Genomic DNA, 16,571 nt, shown 5'->3' on the forward strand with positions numbered 1-16,571 from the left:
CTCGTTCAACAGAGGAGCAGAGGAGCAAATACTGGCAGCTGGGAGAGCACCACTGCTCCGAGCAAAGAAATGAACCCTCAGAAGTCAGCACCAAGGCATCACTGCTGACCCCATCTCTTACACAGAATTTTTCAAGAAGGAACAGATTGTCCCCACTGGGGCTGTGTCTCCCACCCCATTTCAAACTGAGATGGGCAGCCAGTCCTCACCAGCCAGCCCCAGTCCCGCAGCCTGGTACAGCCACACCAGCCCCTCTGGCTGCTCTTCCCCTGCCCACACTCTCCCAGCTGTATTTACAAAGAGTTTCTATTTACTTCCAAACAAACTGTGTATGTGAACCAACAACATGTGGTCGTGGTCCAGCAGTGGGACCTGGCACTTGTGCCCTGCCAGGAGCCATTCAGTGCAATTTGGGCAGTTTGCTCCCAAAAAAGCTCAGACTTTGACACCAACACAGGCAACTCAAAGACCACCCAGAACTGGGCTGACAGAAGGTTCTGCACTGCTTTACTGTCAAATCACTGTATTCTCTTTTTTCTTTCCCCTTGCTCTTATGATTCCCTCTGCATCAGTGAGCTTGCTGTAGGCTTATTTAATCAGCTGAAACATGCTGCAGCCCCCCCAACTCCTAATTTCCCCAAGACACAGTGGATTTCACCCCAACACAGTGAACCCTCGTGCCCCCACACAGGCTGCCACCCCAAAACCATGCAGATCCCCAGCCCTGACTCACAGCCCTCAGAAGGTGCTGCTCACTCAATTACCATAAAGCTGAATTAACTCATTTTAAATCTCACATACCGACGTACAAATAATTTCCAGACCTCAGAGGAATTTGGTATTTTGTAATCTCCGCAAATATCCCTATGGGAAATGAATCCCTGTAGGATGGTTTGGGCTGTCTGATTGCTCCATCAACCTGGCTGCTTTACAAAGATCTGATTTTTTAATTTATTTTTTTATATACACCAGGATGGTTTCACTGTACGAGGCATACACAGGGCCTGGTTGTGCTCAGGGATGAGCACAGCCTGGAATAAGAATTTTTACCCGCCTGATTTTGTCTCGAGTCAGCAGTTTGGGGTCATATGTTCCACCAAAGCCAAAACAATCAGAAGTTACTTTTAATCATTCCTCGTTATTACTGCCTTGATTATAACGTCTCCATTTCATATGTGGTAAAAGCCACATAAAGCAGGCTGCATATATAAGTATATATTAGGAGAGAGGCTTTTAATGTAATAGCCAAAGAATGGGAAGAGACACAGATTTCCCTATGCCCTCCTAATTGACCAGGCAGACAGCGAGTCTTGATCTCTACTGGAATTAATGCCCCTTTATTTCCTATTTAAACAAGAGCTCGGCAGGACCGGCCCCAAAGCAGCGCAGGGCAGGGTGAGGAACAGAGTGAGAGGCTCAGAGCTGCAGGGTATTCCCTGGTTTGACTCCTGCTCCAGAGCAGAGGGAGCACAAGGGGATCAACAGGATGAAGTGTTAGCAGGGAACCTGCAGAAACTTGTCTGTGATCACAGGGAGAGCACAGGGGGACCAGCAGCCCCTGAGCTGCTGCTGCTGGGCACTGGGCACGGCCACGCTCAGGTTTGGGGGTATCACCCCCCATCTGCTGCCTGCTCACATCCCCCTCCTGCCTCGGGCAAGAAGTCCCTGCCACATTCATCACTCCAGCAGGGTGGAGATGCCCCTCTCTTGACCATGATGCAATCCAGAGGCTACTCCAGCAGATGAATTAACAGCGTGGGGATCCAAATCACAGGAGGGAAAGGCAGGCATTGATAGATTTACTCCCAAACACAATTAATACTTGGCACTGTGAGCCCCTATTTGTTCCTTCTGGCTGCTCTCCTGTTTTGGGGCAGGACTGACCACCCAGGTTCATCTGCAGCTTCTTCTCCACCTTCTCATACTAAAGAACATTCCCCCAAATGCTTCATCAGCTGATGATGAGCAAGGAAACAACTCCCTAGAAATCTGTGGTTTCATCAGTGACCAGGAAAAAGTCGAGGTAAAACAACAAAATAAGAACAGAAGCTGCAGCGATTTTGGAAAACTGGGGAGACACCACCGACTGCACTGAGTACAAGTCAAATGTGAATTAAAATGTACAAAATTCTCTCTATGAAGGTGGTGAGGCACAGGGTGCCCAGAGAAGCTGTGGCTGCCCCATCCCTGGAGGAGCTTAAGGCAAGGTTGGAGGGGGCTTGGAGCAGCCTGGGATAGTGGAAGGTGTCCCTGCCCATGGCAGGGGGTGGGGAAAAGAAGAGTTTTAAGATCCTTTCCAACCCAAATCAGTCTGGGACTCCATGAAAAGCCCTCACCTTGTTCCCACAGCTCCCCCCATTCCCTGGTCATATCTGCAGACTGAAACAGTTCAGGTCTCTTAACCCAGCACCCGTCTTTGGGGATTTCACCCCAGACCAGGTGAACTGCCACTACATCTTGTTATTTGCCAAAACAAATCCTTTCAAAAAAAACCCCCTTTGGGTCATTAAAATATCCTGAAATAAACCCCCAGTTGCAGGAATCTCCAACATGTTGGCAACATCTCCTGCATGTCCAAGGCTCATTCTTCATTCCTAGTGAAAAGCAGCAGACTTAGGGCACATTTACAACGACAAACCCTCTGCTGGCAGCTCGGGATCAATCCTGGCAGCCGCCTTGGAGCTGGATCCCCCCGGACCTGGCCCAGCCCAGCAGTGCCCTCTGCTGCAGCCCAGCCCCGGAGGGACATCATCTCCAGAGGAAATGGTGGAAAACAGCAGTTTCCCACTTAAAACACCTTCCCCCATCCCCTGACACCTCGTGGCTGTAACAACCCTCCTCCCTCAGCCCCTCCAGCCCTTCCCCTGCATATCTGGCTCATGGCACAAGGTTTTCCCCACAGCACTTTGGAGCAGCACATCCAGTTTCTCACTCTGAAAACTTCAGGTCTTAACGTGCATTTAAAAAAACCCCATTTCGCAAATCCTGGTTTAAAGTTAAGTAACCAACCACCGGATTTACGGTGTATTGTCATGGGTGTTGGGGTTTTCTTTTACATAATCACACGCAGAGCAAACGATCAAAAGCTGCAAACCCCTCGTTTTGCAACAATGGGAGGAATTCAATACAGAAAATAAAAATTGTGGCTGTGTGTCCACATCACTGTTGCCACATATTTTTATTTCCCTTTTCATACACTGCAGAAGGACTTTAGTGACAAATACATTTGTAATATCCTCAGTGAAAAATTCAAAAATTCGCTTTTAAGAGATCCTGAGACACTTCCAAGTCATACTGAGAGCATTTCAGCACTTGATTTTTAAACTGGCAATGACTCATTGCCATTTCTGTAAAATAGTAACACTTGCAACTTCTATCAAGTATTATGTTAATTACTGATCACCTGCAGTTTTCTCTGGGCTATTCAGGTTAACCTGCACTATCAGAAATGCATCTCTTCACTGGAGATACAGCTAAATAAATACCCAACACAGGCACAGGAGTAATTAAAAACAGGGTTTCTGCTGTACAGAAAACCACTTCAACCAGGCTCCAGAAACAGGACGTGAATAATAACCAGCACAGAACAGTACGTTCAAAACCTGGTTTCTTTCTTTTTTGGAACAACCTCCCAATCCCCCAAGATTTCAAGTTCTTGCCAGTGGGGGTCTGGGGTAATTCCCATCACAGGGAAGCCCTGGGAGCACCAATCCTTTGGCAGCCCCAGCTCCAGGACATGTTGTTTTCCTTGCAAACAGCCAAAATCCAAGTGAGCTTTGGACAGATAATTGTTTTGGGACTGGTGGAAGGTCACCAAAATCATGAGCAGTGTCTCAGTCACCATCTGTTAATCAGAAAATACTAATAAAGCATGATCAGCAAAAACATAACAATACATCTGGATATCCAAAATCATAACAGAGCATCATTAAACTTTCTCAGCAGACCAGCACCACCCCAAAGAGCCATGGGGCTGGGATGCTCCTTCCTACAATCCAGAGCTCTGTGAAGGAAACTCTGTCCCATGTGGGACAGCACAAGAGGGCAGAAGAGTCAGGACAAACCAGGGAGCTTCCATCATCCCATGATGGAATTAGCAGATAACACCACTATCATCAAAGCATTAAATAATATATAGAGGTTTTTAGAGAGAAAGCAATGGGAAGCTGATCAAGGAAATATTTTTACCCAAAGTTCTCCATGACAATGTCAGTTGGCTGAAGAAGAGACAAACAAACCACCATCTACTTCAGAAACAACAGTGCAGGGCTCTCAGAAGGATACAGAGGGAATTCCATTCCCTCTCCTGGCTGCTCAGTGCTCAGCCCTTGGACTGCCACAGCCCTTTCCTTTCCCCTCCAAGTTCAGTTCCACCTGAATGCAAAATGGGAACATTTCTGAAGTATCAAGAAAAGAAAAATCATCTCCATCTGGGGAAGGCTCCCTATGCCTTGAGAAGTCCTACACAGAAACCTATGGAGTTTCCAAGGGTAGGATTCACACCTGAGGAAAAACAAAACCCACACACACACCTTAAACCAACTTTGTGACTTTTATTGATGGGCGACAACTTTATACTTCTAGGTATCACTAAACTGTGTACAATTAGGAACTCAACATTATAGGAGAGCAGACAGCAAAATTAAACAAAGCAGACTTAAAGAAATATCAATCTTAATTATTTTTGCCCGTTTTCTTAATTTCATGTACACAGAAGCATAAATGCAGTTTGAAATTTCTTAATAGCAATAAAGTTACAATCACCCATCTATATAGACTAACAACTCCAAATATTTGATCTGCAATGTGTACTTAAGCAGTTTCTCATCGCACAATTATTAAAATGTGTCTTCCTATCAGGAACCAGCAACTCTGCAGTTTGTACATGTTTTGAAGCACAAAGGACCATTTCCATCTCATACACATCGGCTCATATTTTACCACTTATCAAAAAACTATTGGGGAAGCAGAGAGAGCTTTTTATTTTTTTTTTTTTAATTTTTTTTTCTTTTTTTACTGAAGTAAAGATAAAACATTTTCACAGAAATCTACAAGTTCTGTTGCTGGTGCAGGGTTTTCTTCTACTACGCAATTAGAAAGTGGGGATTAAATGCAAATCCCCTTTTTATTATCTTAGGATTCAGCATTAACTCGGATGAACTTTATTTCTTTTTACTACTTTTGTGATTGACGAGGCTTCCAACCGAGCGACTTCATTCTGCAAAGTCAAAAAGTCAACACAAACCATGTTGTGCACAAACGGCAGCTTCCTTTATCACTCTATCCCATAGTTGCAAGGGGACCAAAAAAAAAAAAAAAAAATAAAAGGAATAAAAAGGGGGAGGGGGGAAAAAAGGAAAAAAAAGGAAAAAAGATTCACTCAGAAGAGCATTTACAGGAGAAAAAGTTAGTGATAGTTGGCGTTCTAGAGAGCGGGGCGGCGGGGTCACAGCAGGTCCACTTGGCGGTAGTACAGGAGGTAGGCTGTGCGCTCCAGCGCCGCCTTGACCACCTGCGAGTGGTGGATGACCCTGACGGCCTGGTCGTCGATGCGCAGCCACCCGTTGAGCCCGATCTGGAACACGTCCGTCGTGTAGTGCCCGCCCGTCGCGCTGTTGCCGTGGTGGTACACAACTGCGGGACAGAGCGGGATTGGGATGGCAAAGCAGGGGGAAACGGCACCCACAGCTCCCCGTGCTGGCAGCTGCTCTAGCAAAGAACCTCAGGGTTTAGGGCTTTCCAGATCGTGGGATGGGACCTAAAAGCTCGGCTTGTTCCGTCCTGTGCTTATCCCAGGGAGCTCCAAGCCCCGTCCGGCCTCGCCTTGGACACCCCCAGCTCCGGCCCAAGGGAGCATGGAGAAGTCCGTAGGTGGGGCAGTCACAGAATCACAGAATGGTTTGGGACTGGGAGGGATCTTAAAGCTCATCCCATCCCAGCCCCTGCCATGGGACACCTGCCACCATCCCAGGGTGCTCCAAACCCCATCCAGCCTGGCCTTGGACACTTCCAGGGATCCAGAGGCAGCCACAGCTGCTCTGGGCACCCTGTGCCAGGGCCTCCCCACCCTCCCAGGGAAGAAAGTAACCACGTGTCCTAGGAGACAAATCTTCATCCCAAATATTCCCCTGGTAGTATTTCTGATGGTTACTGGGACTGGTTTGCCCCTGGGGAAGTGGAAAATGGGACTTTCCAGCTGCCTGCAATCAATGCCTACATCAATCTCAATGGGATGACATCCAGAGGCTTGGGTGGGATGAACACCTTGGCTTTGTATGGCTCAAATAATCTTTGTATCTGGAAAAAGGAAACTGGGGCAGTGCCCTGGGATTTGGCTGTAAAACCAAGGAGTTGCTTTAGGTCCCTGTGTCCCACCCAATCCTTACGGCAGGTGGCTCCCCACCCTCACAGGTAAGGACTTCCTCCAATATCCCATCAGACCCTGCTCTCTGGCACTGCAAACTCATTCCCCTTGTCCTGGCACTCCCATCCCTTGTCCAAATCAGTGTTTCCCAAGCACACCAAATCTGCTGATTCTAAACAAACCCCACTGAACACAAAAATCTAACACCCACAAGCTACTTCAGTGCAATTTAAAAGAAAACACTTCATATAATCCAGTGTTTCTACATGTCCATATGCAGAATTTGCATTTGCAATACAGGGACCACATGGATAAAATACCTGCAAAGAGCCGGTAGGTTCTTTGGCCTTTTGAAATTTTACTTTTCACACCAGGAGATAGCAGCTCTGGAGGAAGAAAAAGTCACAAATTAGAAATCCCATATCAAGAGGATCAACTATTTTTCAGAGAAACCAACACTATCACAAAGAAGAACATTTAATGGAAATTTCTTCTGCAGCCTTTCAAGAATGGTCGTGGCTCTAATAACTGGTTTTCAAAGAAGTGAATTTGCAGGTTTGCTGAACACTGTACTTTATGAAAGGTTTAAAAATATCACCAAAAAATGAAGGGAAAAAAAGACAGAGTGAAAGATCAGACTTATTCAATTTTTCCCCTTTCATTCCTCCTGTCAGACAATGACAAAATCAGATTCCAAGTCATGCTTACAATCTTAAAGGAAAATTGAAAAATAAAATATTAAGTTAAACAAAAGAGCACAGCCTGACAAGGTCCTTTTCTCAGCTGAGATATGAGTATACATTAACTTTATTTATTCCTATTTGAGCTACTGGGTGGTTAATTGTCAATTTGTCAGCTTAAAACAAAAGGCATTATTTTGGCAAGCTTCAGATGCTGGACAATTTCCAATCTCACACCACTTAAAGTCAGCATCTCTTAGGATATTTGCTAAATAAAGGATCCTTGTTTAAGCTCTGCACTATGGATTGTCTACCTTCAGGTTACATTTTCAATAAAACACCAGTTTCCTTCCATCAGCCACTAATTAATTAAATAGTGTGACACGACTCTGAATTAAATTTGTGATAAAAATATCCAATATTGGCAACAGCCTTGTACAGGGACACAGCCCTCATCCAAGGGGATCACTTCCCATATTTGCCCTCAGCAGCCTATATCCTTACTCCATAAATCCACAGGAAGCTCTCATTTGGCCAAGCCATTGTCTAGGAAGTGCCAAAGGTTTTAAGATCTTTCATCATAAAAAACCCATACAAAACATTCACCCAAATGACCACATTTTCAGACAACGACGAAGACAAGATCTTGTGGAAAAAGAAGAAAATTGAACCACAGACAGCCCAAGGAAATACAACATTCTCTTTCCCATGAAGAGGGCGAAATTCTGTTCATAAATCTTTTACCTTTACTGATTTCCAGATCAACAGTGTACTCAATATTCTTGATTAGCTTCTGACATCCACCAGTCTTCTCATACACGAAGCGCTTGAGGTGTAAAACGAGAACCGGGGGCAGCTTTTCTAAGGTGAGTCTTCGACTGATCTCCACCTGACACACACACAGGGAGGAAGAAAACCTGTCATTTTTTGTTAACTTTTTGTTACCTCCTCAAAATTACTCCTTTAAATAAGGAATAAGTATTTCACTGTAAATACTAGCAGCAAACCCCCAGATTTGTTATTACTGCAGTATTAATTTATGATAAATACGTGTTTATGACTTAAAGCCCACGAAATCTTCAATCCTAACGTTGTCTTCAAGGAGAACTCAGTATTTTCGAAGAGAAAAACATGAGTTATGACCACACTTTTCTCTACTAAATAGCGATTTTTATATAATTATAACCAAACAATCCACAAAATTTCTGCCTGGAAACCTGGAACTGAGCTCAGAATTGCAGAACAAAAATGTTTTGCCTTCCTAGAAATGAAGACATAAAAATATTTCTCAAAATAACTGCTTAAGGTTTTTCTCCATTTTTTAATTGAAAAAAATCTTTATTGGTAACCATGAGTATATTATTTTTCAATATATGGCTTGATTCTGCTAGAACCTATTAAGTGTGGAATAGAAACTCTTGGGGGAAAAGTACTATCTCTTTCCAAGGTTCTACAGACAGTATGTTCAGTGTTCTTACTACAAACTTTAATACAAGAACAACTATTTCAACTTGAATTTCTTCTGAAAAAAAGATCTGGAAGACACTGTGAAAGCTTGTATTTCCATCCAAACTCTGAAATATCAGGCAGCACCTAATTTGAACACCCATTTCTTCCAACCCAGCACTGGGTTGTCAGTCAAAAAACTTTAAACCATTTGCAGGAAAAACCAAAAAAATGAGTGGCAAGAACAACAAGATCTTTGTGGTAAATCATAATGAGCTTGAATTGCAAATGTCTTTTTCACATGGAAAACAACTGGAGAAATAAATGTTCTGAATATTCAAGGCAAACAAATTTCCACTATTCATCTTTAGCTTTTCAAGGAAAATGAATCATCCTTTATCTAATCTTATTCTCGAAAACTTAGATACAGATGTGAATGTCAGAGGGAACACCTACAATTCCAGAGTTATCAAGAGTGCACACAAAATTCCCACGTGAGCAATCCATGCACACCAGAGATGCCTTCACTACTGCCCCCCACAGGAAGCAAGGCAAGGCCTTAGTGAGGGAAGTTTAATTATTCCCCTCTGTGACAAGTTCTCAAACTGCCAAACCAAAGGCAGGCTTTTCCTCCTTGCAAGTACTTTTCTATTGCAATTATTACTATAATGTATTATTTGTAAATAGAAAATAACAAAATATTTACTCTGAAGAGCTGCTTTACTAACAGCATCTGGCAATCCCCAGGAATCGTTAATTTGTGATATTGAACATAACATGATGTATCCTTACCACAGGTGAGCCCGTTAATTTAGTACATATTCCAGTAAAATCCCCAATAAATTACTACATCAACTCAAACCCCAGCTATTTACAGGCCTGGCTTTGTTTCAGAGCTGGCATTTCACTGCTGCAGGACACTCTGAAAAGGTTTGTACCCCTTTTGTTAAAGTGTGTTCCAACAACTCTTTGTAAAGCCAGAGCTCTATGAAAACCCTTTTAAATGAAGTTTAGCACTTGGCTGTAAATAAGGGGTGAACAGAGCACACCTCTTGCTTGGTTTTTGTGGTGTATCCCTGGACAGACTCTCTTGCCACCAAACTTTCCAAGGCATCCTGCACAGTGCGGATCTTGTCCGACTGGATGTCCAGCTGCAGGGTGAAGAAAAGCTGCAGCGTGGCAGACTCCTTGGAGCTCTGCTGGTAAACAACAGATCTGTGGAGAAAAAAAGAAATCAAAATGTAATAAAGCATGATTTTCAACCAGACAGAACCTTCAAAGAAGAATGAGTTACTTAAGTAACTCAATTTATGGTTAATTCAAGAACAAATACAAATACAAAGGTTAAACATGGTTTTTACAACAGGAAACCCCCACTTCACCCCAATCTAAGCGGTTTTAACACCCACTAAGAGTATTCTGAATGGGATTGGAACTGAATTGTTTTATTTATGCAAAGTAATTGGATAAGCATCCAAAGTTTAAAGAAAAAGACTGAAAATTTTGATAAAACATTTAAAAAAAATTCACCTCCTGGCTCTGTTAATTTAGTTTTCCAACAGCTCTTCACAAGTGCGAAGTGCCAGTGCTTATCTGTGTTCTACTGTAAAAAGCACAGCTGATTCCACATTCTCCAACAAATATACACAGGTTTTTCAGGCACTTCACTAAGACAAATTTCACTGTGATTTTAAATTGTTTGCTTAAATCTTGCTGTAGGAAATATGAATTATGCTCCACTGAGGACTGGCAGCTCCTTTTCTTCCCATCATTTTCTGTATCCAGGCTTTGTCCATGTATATTAATTATTATGTTGTTATGCATTACAAAGCTCGAAACCAGAATTACAACTGACACAGCTCTGATCCATGTGGCCATGCTGGAGTATTTCCAGGTCAGGAAGGAAATGTTAATGTTCAGATTAATTTTAACATTCAGGATAATCAAAAGAGCAAAGCCCTGAAGCACCAACAGAAAGCCAGGGCAGCTTTATATTGGCACATATATATCCCTCAGAGGAAAGAGAATGCATGAAAAACAGCAGCACCTTTATTTACAAAAATATTATTAGAAATTGTATTGTAACACCTCTACAGAATATTTTCTTCACAAGATATGCAGAAATTGATTTGATAGCAAAACCTTTGCTGGGCTATGATTTCCCTGTAACAATGTCCCTTATTAGGATAATTACAAATCTCAACTGGACATGGGAAAATGCATCATTTTCAATGAAAAATTACTCAGCCACTTCAAGAATTCTCAGGAAAACTTTGTACTTTCCCACTTAAGCCTCATGTTGCTAAGAAAGATTTTACAGGCTGGGGTTTTTTAAGTAATTATGCCTAAATAGACATTTAATAGATTCAAGCCTCTCAAGGACAGCCTAAAAATTCCCAAGTCTGAAGTTTCTCCAGCTAAAAGATGCCAATTTGAATCATCTTCTCCTCACTGCTTTTCCCAGTTTCTGATGCTTTCATTTAGTGGAATTCTACTGGCAGTTTTATATTCAGTCCTTCCTATCTCCACGCCCAGAGGATGAAGCTTTCCAACATCCCATGGGATGCTGTTTCTGTGGTGAGCTGTGCCCTAGTGTGAAGGATAAATAAAGTGGATGTGGTGCCAGGAGATGCTGGATTGGATCCTGTGGTTCTGCTGCTCAGGGCAAGGTTTTGCCTTTTTCCACTCTTGCCTTTGCTTTTTATCATTTTCTGTGCACTTCTACAGAAAACTGCGTCATCTCAGTGTTTTTAATACAAAAACTGATGGAATCATGTAGAGATCTAAACAAATCTGACAAATGCTGATAAATGTGCCCGGGCTATTAACACCACCTTGGGTACGTGAACTGTCGATGCAGGACTCCATCAATACCTACAAACATCTGTCTGCCAAATTCAATGGAAAATATAGTTTTATTTACCAGCTGTCTGGCTCAAAACCCAGTAGAATAAATAATTTCAGAGCATTTCCCAGGCAGAAGGCTCTAGCCCACATTATTCACACTTCTAGACTGAATATCTGGCAAAACAGAGAGTCAAACACCAGCAATTAAGTGTCTGTCTCCAATTTAAAAATAATTCAAGTCTAGCAGTTTTGTTTTGCAGTATGTTTTTAGCAAGTGTTTACTTTGCTTTCATTTTAAATTATACATCTCTCCAAACAAGTCAGGAGGCTTCCTTTCCAAAAAATATTCTTTCAGTATCTACTTTCTGCCTTTGTATGGTATCAGACCTGCGTATAAGTAATAACCTGCATTCTTTTCATTCCAGTAACATCTTGTAGCAATTTCCATTTTTCCAGACTTTTTTTGCCTTTAACGTTTATTTACTATTAAACACAGCTTTTTTCTCTGGGAAGCATTAAGGGTCTGAATAACTTAAAGTCTACATTTTTTTATTTCACTGTTCCACTGTCAATATTTAACTCTGTAAATCTCATTCTTTCTCAGTATCCTTATTTGTAACATGAGATGAGACTCCTAAGAGGTCACAAAAATTAGGTAGCTCTAAAATGCTTTGGAATTCTTAGACAGTATTCAAAGCAGAAGTATTTCAAATTCCTCTCCTATATGCAATTCAGGGCTCGGAATATCAAAACAGTCTGTTCACTTAAGACATTTAAAAAGATTCAGCCACTACAAGTCAAGAACTTGTAGGAAAAAGTACTGTACCTTATGTGACCACCAAAAATATCAGTGATTGGAGTCTGGACAAAGTCAGCCTGGCGAGTGACTGAGGACTTGTTGCGAGGTCCCACCTGCTCCCACTCATCCTCACTGCCTTCCCCCTGCTCCTCCTGCTCCTCTTCCTTGGGAACACTCTGAGCCTCGGGGCCGTTGGACACCGACAGTTCTTCAAGTGACCAAGGAAAAAAAAAACACATTGAGGTTTTTGACAAATAAAACATCAAGACAGATAAAGGATTTGAAAAGCAAAAAACCCAATACAAATTATTTTCTGAGGATAAAATGTTTTCATAGATCATAGATTTGATAAATAAAAAGGAACATGCATATTGCAGGCTCGCTCCCAGCTGGACACATCCATGTATTAACAGAAGGCAGCTCCCTAATGACTGTAATATGTAAATAGCAAAGTTTGATATATTTTTAGTAGTAAATTTATGGGGTAGAAAATTAGAAAGTCAAGTGTTATTCTGGAAAGAGAATTATGCCATTATTAAATACAATTTCTTCTCTGCACAGGTATTTTACAGGGAACCCAACGCTTAGCAAATATTTTCCCAGCCAGTGCCAAAGTCAGGAGGTTATAAACTGCACACAGCTAAGGAACAAAATATGGAATGACTTTATATCCTAAAAAATTTACCCTACTAAAGAGAAACTGGATAACTAGTGATCTGAATTCCATACTTGGGTAAGACTCACAGTATTTTGTTCCAGGGGGCTCAAACTAAAGCCACTATAAAACAAAACAGAATTTTACGCTGCATACAAATTCTAGCAATTCTTTCAAAGTAAATTCTCCTCCACGTTAGTAAGAATTTTAAAATAATTTAGTATGTTGGTTTATATTAGATATAAATTAGCCATTGTTCCAGAAGTCTCCACTTTAGAAGAAAGACCTTAACAGCTGGTTTAAAGATCAGTGAAGAGGACACTGATATATTTTTGAACTTCCATGGAGACAGTCAAAAACCACGGACACTGCAGGTGTTATAAATGACAAACACATCAATGCTTAAGACAAGACTGGTCACCTCGAGTTAGCCCCCAAGAATGCTCAGCTGGGCTCAGTAAAAATGGGTAATATTGAGTTTTGTTGTTCAGGAGAAGCAGGGATGTGACTTATTGTCATTCAGAGTATTGACAGAACTATGATGCCTTTCCAGAAACCCAGTAACTCTTCAGATCATTGGTGAATTGGGCAAAACGGACTCATTTTATCCAGATTTTAAGAAAACAGTATTTGCTAATGTCTGAGTTCTCTAAAACATGACAATCTATTCCTAGCTCGACATCTACTCCAAGCATTGCTCTGCATTCCAGAATCACCACACAAAAACAGTACTTGAAATGAATTGTTTGCTATAAAAAAAAATCCACTAACTTTCATTATGTGGAGAGAGAAGTTTCTTGAGGGTCAGCATTTCTTCATGTAGTCCATTGAGGATAAATCCCAAGTATTCTTCAGCATCCTCTTGCCTGCCCTGAACAAAATATTTTTTTCAATTAACTTTATGATATTTTCATGGTTTCCTTTTAACAGAAGGTTCACTGAACATGCAGCTTTCTCCTAGTCATTTAGCAACTACTCAGTCAAATGTTACAATGTCAAATAAAGTTTAGATTTTGTTATAACACCTCATTTTTAGCCAGTTAAAACCAAACTGCCCTAAGCAGTAAATACCCACGTAAGCTCCACAATGGCTACAAGAATTTTGCATTCTTCCCAATACAAATTCCATTTAACTTGTGAGTTGCTGTTTTTTTCCCCCATTTCTTTTACAACCACTACTAAAAGTTGCTGTCAAGCCAATGCCAAATCAAAGGGTGATTTGAATTATTATCTTTCCTTTAAATTGAAATTAAACATGAACAAGTATTTTAAAGTTTCTGGATCTTCAATCAGTCTTAGCTGAATTCCTCATAAAAATGAGCAACTGCTCATTTCTTAAATGTAAATTGATCGGTAACTCCATTATAAAAAAAGATGTTCCATTCCAACAGTAATTTTTCCATTATTCTGACCTATCAAACTGCCAAACCTGTAATTAACATTTTCCTATAATTCAGGTCCCAAGACAGTCGAGCTTCATTACAATGAACTATCAATGAGCTGATTTTAGTGGCATTTGAGCACGGAGCCTGAGGTTTGGCTTTGCAGAGTTTTAATGCCTGTGACTGCCCTGCACTGCGATTCCACAAGTCAAGGATTTGAAATCCCACCTTTTCTGACAGACTTGACTTTATAACCGTCAAGAGCCTGTAAATGTAGGTTGGTTCAAAGGCAGCTCCTGGTCGGATGTCTCTCACTATTTTATCACCTAAAGCTGCAAGGTGAAAGAGAACTAATGTAAGTAACAATATAGAAAAGATTCTTTACATTTTACCTTAACATTCTCTTCATATCACTAGATTTGGAGTCCAGCACTTATCTGCAAACATTGTTTTAAAACATCTCACATCACCCTGCACAGACTCCCAGATGGTCAGAAGAAATTAGCAAACACTCTGAAAATTAACAATATCCACAGCCATCATAAAGGAGCACTTCTAGTGCTATTTACATTTTTGCATTTCTTTTGTACTCAAAGAACATTTAACCCTTTTGTGTATTTCCAATTCTAACAGACCACTTATGTTCACTGCAGAATGAAAAACCCCAAGGAACAGCCTGACAGAATGTTCCACCTAATGGCAATACAAGGCCTCAGAACTATACTTGAAAACTACACAATAAAATGACCTACAAGTAAAATAAGTTGCATAAGCCAGGAAGATTTGTTTTACAGAAAGAAACCACAGAAATGTCTGAACTGTTCGGAAATCACTGGAACAACCAGCTCCTTGTAATATTTCCTTATCATGTTACATAAAGAATAGTTTCAGGAATGTGCTTGTTCCTACAAGCTTGCAATACAACAGACTCTGCTTAAAATTAAGATTAAACAACTGAAACCTCTAAGATAATTTATTTGCATAAAAAAATAGGCCATTCCTCACTCTATAATCATCATTGAGCCTAAATATGTATTTGCAGGAATCAGACACTTCTACAGTTTTCCCACTGGAATCAGAAGCCAGGATAATACTCCTGGAGGCAATCTCCAATTGCTTAAGGGACCTGTTATGGCCCCATTTTGTTCCAAATCAAAGTGAGTGTTCAGGATTTAAGGAGCAGAATTGAGCAATCTGATAAACAAACAGCTGGAAGTATGCAAGGAAGTGGAGGAAAATACAGGGAGTATCAAATGATTTTCTTAGAAAGGGCATATTCTTAGAAGATATCTTCACATTTAAGGGAATTTTCAACAAAAACTGTTCTTTTGGCACTTGTACATTTGGTCTGCCAAACAGAAGAAAAAAAATCTGAAGTGCAACACCTCCCCCAATGCAGATCTTTACCCCAAAGGCTTCTCCCCATCATTTTATGCTTTGTGCTCCTGTTCCCACTCACCTTGCTTTGCTTTAGGAGGTACAGGCATATTAGTGAACTCATTCATTAAACGAACACTGAAACAGAAGGGAAGCAACAACTGGACATGAGCGGCAATTTAAGACTTAGAAGGACAAGTACTAAAATTAGCTTGTTGTCATTCTGACTGCCAAAAGACAATAAAACCAAAGCATATCACCACGAAATCTGGGTGAAGTTCAGACATAAAAATCAACCTGATCATTGCAGTGAAACCCAGGTCTTGGGTTTGGTCTTTGGGCTGGTCCTTGCACCTCTCACACTTCCTTTCTGCATATTAAACACTACATAACACTGGTACTCCCAAAGCAACAGGAATTATCTTCCTTGACAAGCCACGCAGTTGTAAATCACCAAGTTCATTACAAAAGTGTCACCCAAAAACACACAAAAAACTTCTGGATACATATGAACTTCTAACAACAGTCATTGTTAGGTATTCCTGAATGAGTTTAGTCAGATCCCAGACTTTCATTCCTTTTTCCCAAGCTACTTACAAACTGTCTAGCATTGGTGTGGAGGTGCACGGCCTCTGCGATTTGGAATACATTGGAATGGACTTCATTAAATGATACATTGGAGGGCAAGCAACCAAGGCTTGCAGGGTCTATGCAGTGGCATTAAGGAAATATGCACAAAATGGCACCTGTGTATTAACCAAATACTCAATTATATGCAAAATGATATGCAAAACAGAGCTGTATTTATATTATGTAGATCAATCAAAGAATTAAACTGGAAAAGAGGATGAAGCTTTATCACAACATTAACCAGCAATGTACAGAAGTTATACTAAAAAAACGCCAGCATCTTGTAACTTGCAGTGACTTCACCAACATTTTAATCATGGCAAAAACTTTAGTTAATGGGTAAGGAAACATTTCATCCAGGAGCAGAAGAGGAAAAGAACCTTCATAGGAA

The 16,571-nt window shown here is 41.1% G+C and overlaps 1 protein-coding gene across 1 annotated transcript in view; it reads right to left on the reverse strand.

Annotated features, from left to right (window-relative positions):
- Positions 1 to 4,533: 4,533 nt before the first annotated feature.
- Positions 4,534 to 16,571, reverse strand: part of USP10 (ubiquitin specific peptidase 10) — a 47,349-nt gene continuing 35,311 nt past the window's right edge. Inside the window, exons 6-14 of the mRNA XM_032121722.1 lie at positions 16,148 to 16,257; positions 15,633 to 15,688; positions 14,402 to 14,505; positions 13,563 to 13,662; positions 12,164 to 12,344; positions 9,540 to 9,705; positions 7,789 to 7,933; positions 6,685 to 6,750; positions 4,534 to 5,634 (exon numbers count right to left, since the gene is read on the reverse strand). Of these exons, the coding sequence (XP_031977613.1) occupies positions 5,447 to 5,634; positions 6,685 to 6,750; positions 7,789 to 7,933; positions 9,540 to 9,705; positions 12,164 to 12,344; positions 13,563 to 13,662; positions 14,402 to 14,505; positions 15,633 to 15,688; positions 16,148 to 16,257 (1,116 nt within the window). The 3' untranslated portion in view covers positions 4,534 to 5,446. The remainder of the gene's footprint in view (positions 5,635 to 6,684; positions 6,751 to 7,788; positions 7,934 to 9,539; positions 9,706 to 12,163; positions 12,345 to 13,562; positions 13,663 to 14,401; positions 14,506 to 15,632; positions 15,689 to 16,147; positions 16,258 to 16,571) is intronic.

This window comes from Corvus moneduloides, chromosome 12 (assembly GCF_009650955.1).
Source record: "Corvus moneduloides isolate bCorMon1 chromosome 12, bCorMon1.pri, whole genome shotgun sequence".
Classification (NCBI taxonomy): Eukaryota; Metazoa; Chordata; class Aves; order Passeriformes; family Corvidae; genus Corvus; species Corvus moneduloides.